This window comes from Stegodyphus dumicola, chromosome 3 (genome assembly GCF_044657685.1).
Source record: "Stegodyphus dumicola isolate Sdum_Otavi_A_Nest chromosome 3, ASM4465768v1".
NCBI lineage: Eukaryota > Metazoa > Arthropoda > Arachnida > Araneae > Eresidae > Stegodyphus > Stegodyphus dumicola.
Window position 1 is genome coordinate 241,216,549 of NC_140770.1, and position 18,766 is coordinate 241,235,314.

General features: G+C 33.0%; 1 protein-coding gene across 3 annotated transcripts in view; it reads left to right on the forward strand.

Annotated features, from left to right (window-relative positions):
* Positions 1 to 18,766, forward strand: part of LOC118201401 (uncharacterized) — a 138,451-nt gene that overhangs the window by 85,950 nt on the left and 33,735 nt on the right. For 2 of the 3 annotated variants that reach the window (XM_085813967.1, XM_085813969.1), the window contains 5 exons: positions 2,222 to 2,540; positions 2,814 to 2,848; positions 2,992 to 3,053; positions 16,682 to 16,744; positions 16,994 to 17,125. In XM_085813967.1, coding sequence (XP_085670093.1) covers positions 2,222 to 2,540; positions 2,814 to 2,848; positions 2,992 to 3,053; positions 16,682 to 16,744; positions 16,994 to 17,125 — 611 coding nt within the window. The remainder of the gene's footprint in view (positions 1 to 2,221; positions 2,541 to 2,813; positions 2,849 to 2,991; positions 3,054 to 16,681; positions 16,745 to 16,993; positions 17,126 to 18,766) is intronic. The other variant, XM_085813968.1, reaches the window with a different exon arrangement.

Below are 18,766 nucleotides of genomic sequence, written 5' to 3' on the forward strand. Positions count from 1 at the left end.
CGGTCCTTACCATATATAATTTCATATTTATTCTGAATGTTCATATTACTAAAGAAATCAGCACCTTTTCTTATATATTCTAAATGCATTTGGTTTTTTAGAATAACAAAAATCTTTAATTAAATCCAAAAATTATAAAATGAAGAGGAAACGTATTGAAGAAAGAAACCAAACACATAAAGAGAATGAAAATTATTCTTCAAAGATATGTACAGTTATTATTATGTAAATTAAGCAGTTGTTAATAATTTCAGTCTTTGCTATTATTTTCCGTTTCCTCACCAGAATGAAAATCATTTAGATAGTTTTAAACTAAGGTTTTGGGGTTGTAAGACAGAATTTGTTTCATATTGTTGCCGATATTTGAATTTGTTATGCGATTACCACAAGTTACCGAGCCAGCTTAGATTAAAATTAAATTGTGCTGCCTAGTCTTTGACTACTAGTCCACATTTTTAGTTTGACTTTCAGGTTTGTTTAATTGTATTACCATAAGCTGTAGTTGATTTTGCTAGCATAAGAACATGCTTTTGTGCTCTAAGGTCATTTTAAATAAGAGGTTTATTTAAATCTTTATCTGACTTTGTAATTACTTTCAGACACAGTGATAATTTGCTTCACATCTGTCAGGGGTTTTGGATTATTTAGCTTTTATCAGATCAAGTAAAATCTCATACATACATAGTTAATAGATTGACAAGTTAGGAGATAAAACACGCAGAAACTAGAGGGAATATTGGTTTCCATATGGAATCAAACTTCTAATTGTCAGTAAAGATGCTTAAAGGAAGTTGATATAAATTAGGGAGAATGTCTGGAAGGCTTCTTATTAAAAAGATGCATAAACATCATTTAAGAATCAATGTCATAAATTACATGTATTTTAAATTAATAGATTGTGATTTTAATAGTGCTTTTTTAACAAATATATATATATTTTTTAAATTTAATAGTGGCCATGTAAATCTTTAATGACTAAGGGTATCTAACTAGCTAATTTAATTATTTGTAACTAATTGGTCACCCTTATAAGTTTTCTCTGCATATTAAAGGGAGTTATTGCCTTTCATTAATCTTTAACTTGGTCACAAGATACAGCACAATGTAAAAGATAATGTAAAACTTAATTCTTTGCATCTTACGAGATTTAAAATAATACAAAACAACTTTTGACCTCTGGTGCTTTAGTGGCTTATTGGAACCTTAAAATATATTAACTGGGTTAAACCCTAGGAACTCGAAGTTATGACACTAACTGCCTCAGATAGGCAGAGCACAACTAACTTTCAAAACTTGCCAACCATGCTTACATTAGTCTTTCAGGTTTGCTATGATCAGTAGGCCTCTCTTTAGGTAAAGAGCAGTGGTGTCATCAGCCAGTCTTCTTAGCAAATCATGCTGATTATGATTTGACTTCTCATTTTAACTGATGCCATTTGACATAAAATCTACCTACTATTTACTAAACCTCTAAACTGAGCAACTATGTGACAAAATGAGACATAAAAGAAAAAATCAACGCAAAGCTAACCATTATTAAAGCATAAGTAAAATGTCACTAATCTTCTTTCAAATATGTCCAACATGAGGGTAAAACATTTAATCCTACCTGATAAATTTCTATAAAGTTGATTTTATTCTCAAACTTGTTTTATAATTATGTTTAATAATAATGCATTCTACTTGTGGATCTATTTTATTCTTATGACTGTGTCTTAACATTTGGGATAAAAAATTATTTATAGTTTTAAAAGACAACTGAACCATTCAGTCAAATCTAGCATAAAGTTTATTTTTATTATTATTTATTTCTTCTTAATAATATTTATATCTTTTATTATTTATTTATTTATTTCAATATAGGAAACAAGTTATTTCACCTGTGTTTTTTATTTATATTTGTCACTCAACATTATTTATATACTTTTATTTTTACAAGTAGCTGCATGTATTTGAGTTTTAATCAAAAAGAGAACTAATCAACTATGAATAAAAATTAAGGAGCATTTACTCAAACTGTTTTCAGTACAAAGAATCATATTTTAAACTCTTTTGTGTGATAAAAGAAATTCAAATGAAGTCTTGGATTTGGTTTATTTGTATATATCGCCATATGAAAGTATTTAACTGGCCTTTTGTTCTCCAGAAACTGAAAAACTGTATTTTGTAGCTTTGCATAAAACATACGTGTTTTGATTTTCTCCTTTCTTTTCCCATTTAGAAGTTTTACCGAAAGGAATTTCTGAGTCATGCATGGTTCAATCAAAATCTAATATTTCTGAACATAGTTTATCTAGTACTATGGAGGCAGATGCAATGCAAAAGCTAGGTGCAGATCTAAATAATAAAACCTCTTCTGAAATTGCTTCCTTAGATACAGACAAAGATTCCATAACTCAGAATGATGTCACTGATAAACATGATGAAGATATATGCATCCTTAGTCCAACTACTGTTTCTGATGATAATGTAATTCCTGTGATTGATTTAGAAGCATCTCCAGTAAAAGATGCAAGTGCTGAAACCTCAACATTGGATGAGTACTGTTTATTTTACTGGGTTTTTTTTTTTTTTTTTTTTTTTTTTTTTTTTTTTTTTTTACAGTGATATTTTTCTTCAAATTAAATTTATAAATTCTTAGAAAATAGAATGTTATATTCGGAACAAATCAGATATTACATTTTAAATACATATTGAATTTTAAGTATATATATATTTTGTAAGAGATTATTCTAGAAGATTTATATCTTTAAATTATTTACATATTTTATTGTGATGTATTTCTTTTTGCATTTAATATATTTTATTTTCAGGGTGCCTTTTTTAACTAACATGAAAACAGAAGAGAGTAAGTCTAGATATTATTATCTACTTTTTAATATTTAACCATGCATGTAACATAGCCAAAATATTATGAAATTTGGGGCAGGGAAATTACTTTATTTACATTTAAAGCAATTATATTAGACCTAAATATTCTGTCATTTCCAGATGAAACTTTACATGAACTGGAAAACTTTAGTGTCCATGGAACAATAGTGAATTCTATGTTGGTATGTATATATAAAACCAAAATTTTGTTTCTGAATTCATTTAAAGTAATTTATTTAAATCGTTAAATCTTTATTAGTTTTAACTCAGATGGTGCTCTAAATTTTTATATATTTGTGTATATTAGTGTATAAGATATTAAAGGAGAAATATTATGAATCAAAGATTTAGCTTGAATCCTAAAAAGTGTAATGACTTCAGTGTGTAAACTTAAATGCAGTCATGTGGATTTTTTTTGTTACATTATCATTATAAGGTAACAGTTAATATATGTATCTGAAATAATTTGGAATGTTGATGACATGAAGTGGTAGTCATGGTAAGATTTAATATTTCTTTGTTGTCCTCGTTGACAAATAATTTTTTGTAAATTCAGATGATGGGATTCAGCAAGTGCCTGTTCTTGCAAAATTTGAGCACTATACAGAATTTTGAATTATATTCAAAGCAAATAGCAGCAACAAGTTGGGAATAGTAATGCAGGGTTAGTGAATACGACGTGTCTAAGATGGAAGTTTGATAAAAGACTGATTTTCACTTTCTTTTGATCAGTTGTTTGAGTTTTAGTTTGCAGATTTATGTTATTTGCATTTTTCAAGAATCACATTATGTAGATTGATTTTGAAAAGGTGCATTTTAGAGAGATTTATTATAAGCTAATACTATTTTTATGATGAAAAGGGGGAAACACTTTAATTAAAATACAGAATTAAGGGACTATTGCAAAGTAAAATTAGAATTTTGCGTTACATACTTTTTTGAAACCTTGCATATTCCTCTCCTCCAAAGAGAAAGAAGCATAATGACAGGAAAGTCTTTTGAAGCAGCCAAAAATTGTTAAAGCTATGAAAATGAAGAGGATTGTTATACTATGGAAATATTAATCTTGAAATTTTGAACTAAATAATATGGAACACAAATTTGGAACATTATACTTTTGAAAATGAATGCAACTTTTAGAGTCCTATAGAAATTTCAATTCAGTCCAGTTTGGAAAGGTTCTATTCAGGGAAGGTCTTTTAAACTTTCCTTTTATCACACACCTAAAAGCTCAGAAAACTACATAACCAATGCTTAGATTTGTAAAAATGTATAACATTCTAATTTTCATATTTATAATTTATATTTTAACATCATAAATACTGTAATGTTATCAAAATCCTAAAAACAATCTTGTATTTAGAGTAAGTATAATGAAACACTCAATCGATTTCGAGAGCAGCTAAAGGTCCCTCCTCATCAGGAGAAAGAAATACCTAGAAAGAAGAAAATAAAGGAGAAGGAGTCTCAGAAACACGTGGTTCTTCGTGGTTATAAGAACCACGTGTTTCTGAGACTCCTTCTCCTTTATTTTCTTCTTTCTAGGTATTTCTTTCTCCTGATAAGGAGGGACCTTTAGCTGCCCTCGAAATCGATTTGAGTGTTTCATTATACTTACGCTAAATACAAGGTTGTTTTTACAATTTTGATTGTCACATTAGCGTGTTTCTCTTCTAGTCTACTGTAATGTTATACTGAAATTATGGTTTAATTCTTATTTTATTTTTTATTTTCAATTCTGAATTACACAAACTGAAGATTCCACAGTTCTCTAAAGACTAATATTTTCTTCTAAAAATTGAGCATATACTCTTTAACTAACTAGTTAGTATGTTACTGTACTAGTGAATAAGGAAAAGTTGACAGTTATGTGAAAAGACCATTGTTCCTTGTTTAACCCTTTCCGGCACGCTACCGTTTAAAGTTGAAATTTCGATTTAAAAAAAAAAAAAAAAAAAGGTAGGCAGTTTAATTAGGTCTAGAGGAGTACACAAGTAAAATTTTGTGAAGATAGCACATATCATTTTACTTTTGTGGGTGTGCCCAAAGCGGGCACACAGATTGAATAGTGCTTCGAAAAGAGTTCTGAAACGAGCATTGCTGGGAAGCGCGTCAAAGAGTAAGAATTTTTGCCTGCATTTCAAAAATACTAGACTCCGAATACCATAGCAAATTTAGCATTACCTTGGGTGTGCCATTGGAAGACCTGCTGCTCTACACCCCCTAAAAAACTCTTTTTACTTCCTTGTACGAAGTAAAAAGAAAGTATTGTAAACGCGAAAAGTTTCAGGCAGCATATTTCAATGAAAATATCCATTTCGACTGCTATCGAATGCAATTTAACAGTGTTTTTGCATGACATCTGTACGTAAGGACAGAATAAAAGACTTTTCCTCCAAAAAAATTGTAAAACTACTTTAAAATGAATTCTGAAGAGAATATTTCATGGTGTCCGTACGTACGTATGTATCTCACATAACTCAAAAACAAATAGCTTCAGAACATTGAAATTTTGTGTATAGGACTGCTGTTGCAACTCTCAGGGCTACAACATGCAGGTTGCAAATTAAATAATCACAGCAGGGATTATTAATATAAAGATTTTAATATGGATATCTCACACAAGTGGAAAACGTTACATTACTCTAACAAGTGCATACATATAACTGAGTGAAAAGGGAATTTCAATGCTTAGTTCACAGTTAAAGAAAAAATAAGAAGAATAAAAAATAGTCCAATCAAATGCGGCCCTCCTTCTGTCGACTTCGAACAGCCGTTACATAATCGTCTGTCTGAAGCAGCCATCTCCTACATTCTACCTCAGGTTGGCTCAAAGACATACAGTACCTGGTGGAAGAGATCTAATTTCTGAGGCACCTTGATCACACATGCAAATCTTGACACTTTAGCACCTTGCAGGATGTTACTAGAGTCATTAGAATCTGAATGCTCATCACTAGAAATAGAAGAAATAGGATTAGTAAAAGATTTAGTGTATGGGATCAGTGGGTGTGTCTGTTAACTGCACTTCCAATGCAAAGATTTGCTGAATGGGACGAAGCAGCATACCAGCTTGAGTCTTTAGTTCTACAGTTCTCACCTTGCCATCTTTCCCAGGAATTAGTCAAATGACTAAGCAAAAGGCCAATACATCTGTTTTCGATGTCATCTCCTATTCGGACAATTTTACCCAACCGTAGCTCTGACGATGGACCCTTCTTATTTTGGACCAGAAGGCCTAAATATTCTTTCCTAAATCTATGCCTTAAATCATCAAGTAGTTTTTGGCAATGTCTAGCCCTTTTTTCAAAGACCTTTTGAATTGCAGAAATCAACATTGGGAACACCTAAGCTACGATTCTCGTTGAGAAACATGGCTGGGAAATGTGGGATTAAATTATCCGGATTTTCAGACAGATAGGTAAGAGGTCTAGAGTTAATTATTAACTCGCAGTCTCGCAATACTGTGTACAACCTCTTGGTTGTATGAACTGCATTACCGAATGTCCTTTACTACACGAACTAACCTCTTCCACCAGCCTCCCGCACCAAGGGGCTGTGGGAGGATTAAACTTCCATATTATGCATTGTATAGCCGTTTGCCTCAAAATTTTTTCCCAATCGATGTTACTAAGTTCTCTTTGCGCTTCTCTAAATTAGTTCCATTGTTGGAATAAATTATTCTCGGCCTCCCTCTTCTGGCTACGAATTGTCTCAACGACAACAAGAATGCGTCGGTAGACAATGAGGAAGTCAATTCCAAATGAACGGCTCTATATATTGCACATGTGAACAAAACAATCCAAACTTTTTCACTTCCCTTCACATACAAGGGTCCTGCCAAATCAACTCCTACCAACTCGAACACTACTGCTTCATTGACACGATCGCCTGGTAGGGACACCGGTTTGCCATCGGGAGACTTGGCCTTGTATCGATTGCATTTTACACAATTTTTTACGACTTTCCTGGCCGCTCTTCTGCCCTTCACTATCCAAAATCGCTCCCTTAATATTCTGAGTAATATTTGGGTTCCAGCGTGACAATTTTATAAATGATAATATTCGATCAAACGCTGGGTGAAAATGCACCGGTCTGGTAAAATAATTGGACAAATAAATTCAGGGTTGTCTGATCACTCTGTAATGCACGTTTTCACCCTTTTTATACCCTCACTGTCTGAAATGACACTCATATTGGAAATAGAATCGACGGAGGGAAAATACTTATTTAGTACAAATTTTATAAGAGTTTTTTCAGCATATTCCATCTCATGAATGGTTAAATCTCCAGTCTCTCGAAATGCATGTTTACTTTTTGTATTTGTCACAAACCGCAATATCTGTGCGACTAATTGAATGATGGATTGAAAATTCGAAAACCTAATTGCATACTAAGGTATTCCGTTTTCAACTGAATTAAGATTATAACATCTGACCTTCCTTTTTTCTCGTTCTACCTCACAGGTCTCATAAGCCAAATGTTCTAGTGGCCAGTTGTTAATAGATTCCAGGAGCTAGGACGGACCCTCCCACCAAAGAGAATCGGAAAATGAATGAGGGGAAATGCCTCTGGAAAGTATATCTGCTGGGTTTATATCACCTGGAACATGGCACTAACACTGAGAAGGAATCGGACTGTTTATTTCTTTTACCCTATTCGCAACAAAAACTGACTAATCACCATGGTTCTTAATCCACCAGAGTGCTACCATAGAATCACTCCATGCAATAATTTTCAAATCAGGGAAATCTAAGGTGGCTTATACTGTGTGAACCAGTCTCGCACCAATGCAACAGGCCATCAATTCTAACTGGGGTATTGTCAGAGATTTTAACGGTGTTATCCTGGATTTGGCTCTGATCAATCGAATTTCGACTTCGGCGTTACGGTTCTAATGTAGACACATGCACCATAGGAGCTCTTACATACATCAAGAAATAGATGTAGCTCTGAATTCTCATTTATCTCTACATATCATGGAATACTAATTTTCTCAAGATATTTAATTTCATCTTGCCACTTCTGAAAAGTTTTCTGAATGTTGTCTGGCAAGGGGTCATCCCATTTAAATTTCATAGTCCAAGCCTCCTGTAATAGTAACTTAGGTAATAAGGTAGTTGCACTCAAAAAAAAAAAACCCTGCGGATCAAAAGTTTCTTGCTGTTTGATATCGTGAACCCCAGTGACACAATTGTCAACATAAAATGAATGCTTTAATTTATGGGTCACATCATCAAATTCAGCAAGGGAATTATCCAAGAGATGCTCTATCGATGCTAAGAGTTGGAATGGAGATGAACAAACAGCGAACACCTCTCTGCAGTGTCTGTAAATCATAGGTTCTTCAAGAGTTGGAAGAAAAAAAACCTCAAATAATCTCTGTGTTCTGGGATAATACTCAGCCGAAGAAACGCTTTCTCTATGTCCGATGATAAACCAACTGCATACAGGCTAAACCTGTCAATTATATCAGGTATGAGTTGGGCTGAAGCATCGAACACTGGCCGTACCTTCATTGTCTTTCTAGTATGCTTTATAACATACTAGAAAGACAATACTAGGTCTATGGGGCAAATAATAACTCAAATTATCAATTTCAGTTTCACGAACCTTTTCTATTACTTTTAGGTCTTCCTATTGATTAAAAACTACCTTATAGTCATCTAACTAATTTTCCTCATTAATTCATTGACACATTCTTTGATGCCTTTTAAAAGTCATAAATTTATTGTTAGGTAACAGAATTTCTGATTTAAAGGGTAGTGGCAATTCATATCGGCCATCAGAAAGAACGTTTAAATTCTCTTTAAATTGCTTAATGGTATCAGAGTGAGCAAGTTTACATTTAACATCTTCAGTTGGGTCTGTTACGCCAATGGCATCTAAATTCCAGAGTTCGGTTATGCTAAGATTAGCACATTGCAACGAAACTACATTATTGCATAAATTATTTTCTAGTAATGCTGAAGTAATAGCTGAAGTAGTTTCTCTAGATAAGCTGTTTACTTTACCAATCACAGTGTATCCGAATTTAGTCTCAACTACAGTTAAGTTCGAGTTCAGTTTCAGAGAGCTGCCAGTAATAATGTCCCCAATGGCATCTGCTCCTAAAAGCAACTCAATATCATATTCTTTAGCTTGCAAATCGGACAAGGTAATATTTCTTTCTTTTAAGTTATTGGGACCAACTACTTTTGGAGCACATCCACATATTTTGTTTTGAGAAAGTACTTCAAAGTTATGGTCATATGTGCCCTCAAAATTTCTTAAATTAACATCAAACACTAAATGGGAATGAGAACTTGTCTCACTCCCCCCAAACAAACCATGTTTAATTTAGGATGCAGTTGCAAAAACGTGATTACCCTTTCTGAAAGATAAGATTTCTGTGAACCATTGTCCAAAATCGTACGAACTGTAAGTTGCCTACTTTCGAATACTATTTTTAAAACGAGTTTTTGCAAATACACATTTTCATTAACAGTTGACTGATTAGACGATACATTACTTGAAATAACAGTACTGTCAGTTTCATTTGGCTTTACAGGTTTGCCATTTGAGCACATAATGGTATAGTGAAATTTATCACAAGTTAAACATTTTACTTTATTTTTGCATGCCCGTCAACTATGTCCAACTCGTAGGCAGCGAAAACAGGCGCGCTTTTGCACCAAAAGCTTTCGTTTATCTTCTAAAGACATTTTGCAAGCAGAAAAACATTTGGCAGAATTGTAAGATTTCTCACAAAACATACAACGTAAATTTCGCCTACCTGTATTGTCTTGAAAATTTACCAAGGCAGCAGCTGTAGAGCAACCCAGATCATCTGAATGTGGACGCGAATGTGCAGAACTTGAAGTTCCCAACCTGGTACGAGGGAGCTTAATCATCTCCTCACTTTGCACTTCTTTCCGAAGAAAGCACAAAAGTTTATCCAAAGAACGCACATTATCTTGCTGTGACATAGAATCTTCCATCAAGCAGCTTCTTTCCAACGCACAAAGAACAATCTCTGATAAACAGGACTCAACAAGTGGCTCTAAAAATTCAGCAAATTTTTCCTTAGTTCTACCGAGGGTTTCGAGTGCCTTAAGCTTGCTCTCAAGTAAATCATAACGTTCAGATAAATCTCCTTTTATCCGACCAGCAGCATTTTTCATTACTATGGAAAGTAGATCCCGTACATAAATTTGAACCAAAAGTTCATCTCTCCCAAAGCATTCTTTAAGTTGTGCAATCACATTTGAATAGTTTGTGGGAAACTTGTTACCAGTCTTGATGCTTTAGAATCTGCTACCACACATTGTAACAGGTATTAAAATTTCTCTTCATCCACAATAGAATTCGTGAATCGTAATCTTCATGAATTTTTTCAAACTGGGACCAAAAGGCAAGAAAGTCTTTCAGTTCTCAACTGAATTTCCTCAATTCAAGTTTCGGAAGCTTGAATTTCCTTTTTTGTTTGGTTGTTGTTTCTTCTGTAACCGAATTTCCCTTCTTTGCATTTTCTAACAGCATACAAATCAAGCAGAACTTGTCTCGGTATTCTTCTGCTTTCAAAAAATCTTCGGAATATTTGTCTTGAAGGATATCGTCACTTAGCAACAAATTAGAAACTTCTTCTTGAGTTGTTTCTAAATCTGTGAATTTGTCCTGAATCTGTTTAAACAATGTACTGACTTCGTCATTTCCTAAAGTTTTGTTTTCGATCTTCTGAGCTATATTGTTGCAGCATACCATAAATGCTGTTCTCAGCGACTTTTGTTTTGCTTTCAAAACTTTTATATCCATATTTCATCAAAAATATAAAGTAGCAGACGTCAGATTTACTATGTTGCAACTCTTAGGGCTACAACGTGCAGGTTACAAATTAAATAATCACAGCAGGGATTATTAATATGAAGATTTTAATATGGATATCTAACACAAGCGGAAAACGTTACATTACTCTAACAAGTGCATACAGTGAGTGAAAAGGGAATTTCCCCGCTTAGTTCGCAGTTAAAGATTCGCAGTTCAAAATTTCGTATAGTCTGAAAGGAGCCTTAGCCCCTCCCCCCTAGCACACGTGACTATCGCACCCCAATCTACGCTCTTCTCCTGGCCAACTTCGGTGCTTTCCTGACTTACACTCATTCAGCCTTCATCCGCCACCACTGCTGCCTGCGTGTTTTTCCGATCGACACTCTCCGAAAGTATTCATCCTAACTTGCCGTTCCCTTTGCCATTATTGCTTATTCTACTTTCCAGGCTCGAATTGTATCTCAAGACTCTTCTACAAAAAAATATGAAAAGGAAACTTATGCCATACTTCAATGCTTATCACTTCTATTTTTCACTTCACGATCAATAACGTTCGGAAACAGATCCATTTATTCGACTGGGATGAGTCTTACCCAGACGCCCACAGAAACCTGAACTTCGTTCACGCATCGGGAAACAGAATAGTAGATTTGCCAATTTAGAGAGACTAAGCTTCGCAACAACAAAGATAACGCCTTCATATATTATTGCGAATTAAATCATGCTTAATTCCTTTCTGGAATTTTTTTCTAGGAAATAAGTGTTAGACCCTTTGTGATGCACTACACTTTAAAGTTGGTATTTCAACAAGAAAAGTTGTATGCAGTCTATCTAGGCTTAAAGGAGTATACAGATAAAATTTTGTAAAAATTGCACTTACCGTTTCAATTCTGTGGGTGTTCTATGACGTGGAACACTGCACCACCAAAGCTCTTAAAAGTGCGACTAAGCAAGCATTGCAGTGAAGCACGGAAATGAGTAGAAGCTTTTGTATAGTAATGAAAAACACTGTATTATTGTATACATGGTTTTCTGGATATACACAACTTTCTTGAATATATGTGGATAAATGAGATAAATATATGTATATGTACAAGTCCTATATACAAAAATATTTACAAATTTTTCGATTTCATAGCATCGTGAAATTTTCAAATCATGTCACATCTTTTTGATAGAATCATAAACCAACTTTGCAGGTTTTGAACAAAAAACTTGTTTTGTGCGGCTTCTGTTCCGTGCAACAATATGTTTAGAATTCCAAGTAAAAAGAAACTCTTTCCGAGGAGGAAAGAGTTTTCCTGCCATTTATGGAAAATTAATAATAAAAAATTAACTGCAATTAATATTAACAATAAAGAAAAATAAGCTATAAGATATACATACACAAAAAAATCTACACAATTATTGTAAATAAATGGGAATGAGACTGAAAAGCGATAGCAAAATAATTCGTGCAGCTTCCCTAAGTAAAGATGACTCAAGCTACTGATAAGATTCCCCCCTGAAAACTACTCACAAAAATTTCAAGATGCCCATATTAGGACTTCCATAGAACAACCAAACTTCACCCCTCAAGACTGCTTTGTTTGAATCCATTTCCCCAAAACAATGCAAATAGAAAACATATACAACAGATGTCTTCTCCTTAGACAGATGTTCTGATGTGTAATAGCGTGAGATCGCTAAAGGCGCAGTGTTCCCGCTAATGGAACACCCAGTTTTAGTCAATGATTCTGTGCATGCTTTTTGTATGAAAAATGTAAAAAAATATATAACAAATAATAGAGTACGACCAAAATCATATGGAATGTTTTTTTCAAACAAATGTTTTTGTATCACAAAAAAATATAGATAATAAGTGGATTTTAATAACACATCATAAATGAAAATTCTGGGTCTCCTTGTGATATGCTGCCATCGACTATTTAAAAAGAGAAGTTTGAAGTATATTATAAAGGCATTTTTATCCATTTACGGTTGAATTTAACGGTTTCAGAAGCGATTCAATTTGGGTGTTCCATGTAGTGTAACACTGAGCAACAAAGGGTTAAAATTTACTTCATAATTTTTAATATAGATAGTTTGAGTTTTTATGTTTTTTGCCTTGTTGCGAAGTGAGAACTGAATTAATTGAATGAGAAATACTGAATCATCTGTGAAAACTGTTTCTTTTTTGGTTTGTGTGCTTAATTTCTTTTATACATCATTCTAGATTTATTATAGTATTTGAACGGAACATGTGGCAACGATTAGATAATTCTTCAAATGATATAAATTTTGTGCATTCTGAGTTGTAATATGAACGAAATATAACGCTGTTAAGTAAACCTAGCACCAGAGTGTCGCTATGGTAAACAAATAATATAGTGAATTCTAAAGAGTGCATTTATTCTATTGCATCTAATGCGCTATCGATGAAATTGATTTAATTCAACCCAATAAGTTTAAATGAAATGCAAGAAAAAATGTGTATAATTTAATATTCCATTCAAGGAAGTCATGTGGTGTACACATCAGATTTTTTGGTTATAGGATGATTACATGCATATGAATGGAAAAAAAGTAACTTGGGTATATGATATTTACATTTCATATTTACACTTTAGTCTATTTTTTCATGGTGGTACTTCTCGAAGAAAGTGACATCACCTGTAAAAAAGCACAACCCAATATTGCATTTTTTGCACATGTACCAGGATCCATATCAGATTGATTATCTGAAAGCAATTCATGTAGCACTTTCAGTGCTTTAGAAAGGGTCAGCCCTCTCCGATCCCTTTAGAGGCCCACCAGCGGCCGAGCGGTAAAGTCGCTGAACACTGGTAGTTCAGTCCGAGGTTCGAATCCTGCGAACGGGCTGGCTGCATGGGTGTTTTCGTGGTTTTCCCCATGTGTAACGTGTATACGAGCCAGTTTCCATTAGAAAGTCCTCCACGAAAGCATCCCTCTCCTTAGGCAGATAGCCCTAGTGTGCTTTGCCAAAATTAAATACACCACCACCAATCCCTTTAGAAAATAATTAAAAATCCGAAACAAATAAACTAATATTATATCTACAATTAGAAATTATAAACTATAAAATAAAATTAAATAAATGTCTACAACTCAAAACTATTAAACGTAGCACTAAGAAAACTTTGAACGAAAGTGAAAGAGACTGCTCTAGGGAAAAAATCAAACAGCTAACTGATAAAATTACCCTTGACCTTCAGAAAATCACCCTAACAATTTGTTAGTTGATAACCAAAAGTCCCCTCCCTCCCCCCCCAAAAAAAAGGGGGTAAGGAAGAGAAAAACAGGAAATGAAACACAGATGTGGACCCACCTTTCTGTTGTCAGTGACCTGACCGAAGATATGCGTAGAAACAAAGAATACGGGCTCTCAGTTGTCCTAGCTTTTCGGTGAGCCTGATCTGGGAACACCTAGGTTCAGCGTTCGATTTTAGACAAGATTTCAAGGTAAAAATTTAAAACTAATATAGAATAAGGAGATTAGCATTCAGCCCCCCCCCAAAAAAAACATAGAAATTTATTTTCAAACGATTCCTTCTATACCTAAAAAAATCTGGAAGATTTCTTTGAAAAATGAGGGTGATTGGTAAAACCATCGAAACTAGTCCTGTGAAAATTTTGTAAATATAACGCTGATGTTTGTTGTTTGACTTCTGAATTAGTATTTATTCGGCGTATTATTGTGTCTTAAATATATGGACGTGTTTGTGTTCAGCTGCCATCTACTTTAAATAGAGAAGGTTCAGAGTAACCTATAAATCCTTCATTAAATTTTTCTGTGCATACAGAAGGAAATTTTTAGGTGTGGCCAGAACAGGCACACCATGCCGCAAAGTGTTAAGAGGTCCTTTTGAGAACTGCATTGCAACATTCAAAATTGAGATAATAATAGGAGTCGATAGCTCTTGTGTCGTATCGGTTCTTCATCTTCTCCATTGCCAAGTTGACTCGCTCTCGTGTAAAGTTGTGCATCACTTCAAACTGGGCCTGCAGATCTTGGATGTCTTCCTCAGGCAATAAAGGTGTATCTGGAGGGTGTCTAAACAAAAGATCACAAGGCAGACGAGGGTCACGACCGAAGAGCATCTGAGATGTTGTGTGTGTACGAGTTTGTAATGGATTGAATACACAAATCCGATAAAAAGTTAATAAAATTTATTCTTATCACAAGAAATAAAACAAAATGCTGAAATTTTTCCTCCGATATATTTGTGTAATATCACGCAGTATAATCAGTAGCTATATTTTAAACTACTAAAATGTTAAATAGAACATAATTCAAAGTGCAGAGAAAGCTAATCCGATCTCACCTTGAATTTACTACAATCAATAACAAAAATTTAGTAAACAATTGAGGAGATGTTTTTCTCCAGCTTTTTAATGTCATAAGAAGCTTCCGTTTTCTCGACATTTCTGGAAAAGTAGAATTACGAGATATCAATTTATTAAATGTTAAATGCGCATGCTTCTGTATTTTTACATTTCCGGCGTAGCTTTTTCTTAAAATAAGTCTCATGCTTCATTGCACAGGGATATAAATCAATTTTAATTATAATTCTACTAAAAATAGCAAACTAAATACAAAGTCAGTAACAATATGTTACTGCATTAGTGGTTAAGGGAGAGTTGACAGTTAAGTCAAAAGACCATTGTTTCTTGTTTAAGGGGGTCCTTTTGAGTATTGCATTATAACATTCAAAATTAAAATAATAATAATTCTATGAAAATATATTTCATTTATTGATTTATTGTTATAAATGCCTCAGCCTTTTTTTTTTTTTTTTTTTTTTTTTTTTTTTTTTTTTTTTTGCATGAGAGAGTGAAAGAAACAACTACTCATAGGTAGAAATACTCTTGATTCTGAACCAGCATACCCTACAATATACTTTACTCTTTACAAAAAATTATTCATTTGTATAATTATAACTATCATGCATACAAATTAAATTTTTGTACTTTCCACTTTTAAATTACATTACTCATATTCAGTTTTATTGTAACTACTCACTTTTAATGTTATTGCATGCATATGGGCTCATAATGGACTGAATGCATACAATACCAGTGAAAGCTTGACAAAATTTATTTTCTCACAAGAAACACTTTACAGTTGTGGAACATTCCACAAAAAGTACTCATACAACTCTTCTTAGTATAATAGAGCACAATCAGTACTTACAGCTCAAACTACTAAGAATTTTAAACACAGCACAGTGCAAAGCTCATTCAAAAGGCGAAGCTTGCATGGAAATGTCTCAGTACTCCAAAGTCAGCTCTGAACTAAAATTTAGGAAACTAATGCTCTTTTCAGTCTTATATAGTTTTCCTCCAGTCGCCAAGATGTTTCCAGTACCTTCCATTTCTGGAAATTACTGGAAGACATATACAGTTAAAGTTACATATAAGGACTGAATACTGTTAGTTACATATAGTTGTATACACAGTTACATATAGGAATTAAATACAGTATCAAAAAGAGTTATATAGGGACCAAACCAGTTGGCCAAATTTGGCAGCAGAAACATTGCACACACATTTAGTTCAACCAGCTCTCTGCATCTCGTATTTCTGCTTATATCAAAGTGTTTGGTACATTTTAATATCATAGAAATATTAGTCTTTTTCTTGACCTAAATGCAGAAACTTTGTGAAGGTGAGCAATCCAGCTTCTGATCTAAGAGTTGATTTTTATATTAATAAAGCTTCTGGCCGATTATAGGTTGTCAATCATCAACTTTTGTGGAAGTTTTGGTATGTATAACTTTTGGTAATATGGGAGGTCAACATCTCCAACCTCTGCATTGTTTCAAAAGTATATCATTATTTGTTATTGCTGTTGACCTTGGTTATATTATGTACTTCTTATTCAAATAAATTTAGTGTAATATAAAAGATATATCATATTTATGATGTGAGCTTCTGCAGTGTGCTTACTGATATTCATTGTTTGTAAATAGATTTATGTTTTCAGTTATTATTTCTGTATTAGGTTTTTGAAGACTTCCTATATACTTGCTCTAATGACTTCACAGCAAAAAGATTCAGTTTGAAGGTAATTTCATATATGAAGATAAGTCACATTTCAGTTCAAACGTTTATTTGTTTGTTTTTAGACCTTTAGAGTAATATTTGTTAAATATTATTGCAAGGAAAATTGCATAATAATATGATTTCAGAGGAGTTTTAATGATTGGAATGACTTAATTGATGTGGTGTTCTACTCAATTAAATTTTAAATTCTAATTGCATTTCATATAAATTTTAGTATCTAATTATTATTATTACTATTCGCATTTTCTAGGCTCCTACCAACATCGTAAGGTACCGTTGCAAAGCACGGAATGTTACAAATTTAGCTGTTGAAAATGTACATAGTAGGACACTAGTATTTGCATCAGGAAATACTGGGTTTCTTACAGTTTACCTTGCTAAGGTAATCATTTTTTTGTTTTTATAGGTTGTGGTGTTAAGGGCGCCTCTTACTAACCTCATTCATTAAATTTAAAACCATATGTTATTGAAACCTAATTTTAACCAGTCTGACCCTCCCCCTCAAAAAAAAAAAAAAAAAAAGAATAGTCCAAGAGGGAAATAAAACTGAAATATATTTTGACAGTAGTTTATATATTAGATGACAGTGCGAAATAATAATAAATTCTTTACTGTGAGAGTATTTATTTATAAAACCCTTGGCTGCATAAGGAGGTAATTTATTTAATATATTGTAAGCCTCGGATAAAATTTAAATCATGTGGTCATCATATATGAAAGAAGGTGGGATTAAAAGCATTGCCATTTTAAATGCATTAAAATATGACACAGAATACTGTATATATGTGAAAATTAGAGCCCTCTTAAATTTTAAGAAATAAAAATTTAAGTAAATATTTAATGAGAGCATAAATCTGATTAAGATCCATCTGTTTTTGATCAGAATGAAAAGCTGTCTACCTAATTAAATAAAATAAAAAAAATAAAATTTTGCTATAGTCTTTTAAGAAAAATTAGTAAAAATTAATCTACATTTTTTGTTTTCAAGTAACCAGTGTGGATGCAAATCTAAATTGAAATTCTCAGCTGGACATAGCTATTATAATTAGCAATAATTATGGATTTTATGATAGTTAAATTTCTTCATCTTATTCTACAATTTCATTAATTAAAATACCTCATTATAAGAGCCTACAAGTTTTGGAGGGGGGAATGTAACAATAGAAAGAAGGTCTTTTTTTCGGGTAGATATGGTATATGCTTTTATCAAATAATCAAACTTTCTTTTATAGTAATCTTAAAATTAATTGCAGTTTTTTAAACCAGGCAGAATGAATGAAAAATGTGTTAAAGCATTATTTTTTTAGCATACACAGTACAAAGTCCTAAATCTGGATGTCCAATAAATGGAATTATTTGTTATCTGGACTTTTCATAAAGAATTTTCTTTTTCTCTTGAGGTGTAGGAAAGGAGAACATGATACTCAAGAAGAAGAAAATGTGTTGTAAATAAAGTTTTATCTCTAATAGGTGAGATTTTTTTTTTTTTTTTTTTTTTTTTTGAGGGGGGAGAAACAATATTATCTTCAATAATATTGATCATTCTGCTGGTTATTTAGTTTTTAAACACCTGCCAGCAAGTAAATCACATTTTCCTTTTCAGCCTTTGAGTAGTTGTGGGAGGACATTTTTCTGTTATATCTAGCCCTATACGCAGTAAATGAAGTCTGAAGGCCATTTATTTTGGCATGAAATGTTACACATACTGGTTTTCTTTTGCTGGTAAAGCAGTGAAGAAGAAAGAATTAATTTCGGATGCATTTGAGCTTAGTTATCATTACAAATTGCACTCTTCTTTAGCTTTCTGATTAGACCCATCTCTCTTTGTTCAATCTCAACAAATGACACCATCTTGCTAGGTCTCATTTGTTGCTCTTTCTAACTTGACTGCCAGTTTTTCACCAACCCAAGAGGCTAGGACCTCATTTTTCTCTTCAGTTAAAGATTTTCCTTAAGGAGCACTGTGGTTATGTATGCTTGATTTCCTCATTCGGAGATTACTTGAGATGCCAGAAATAGCATG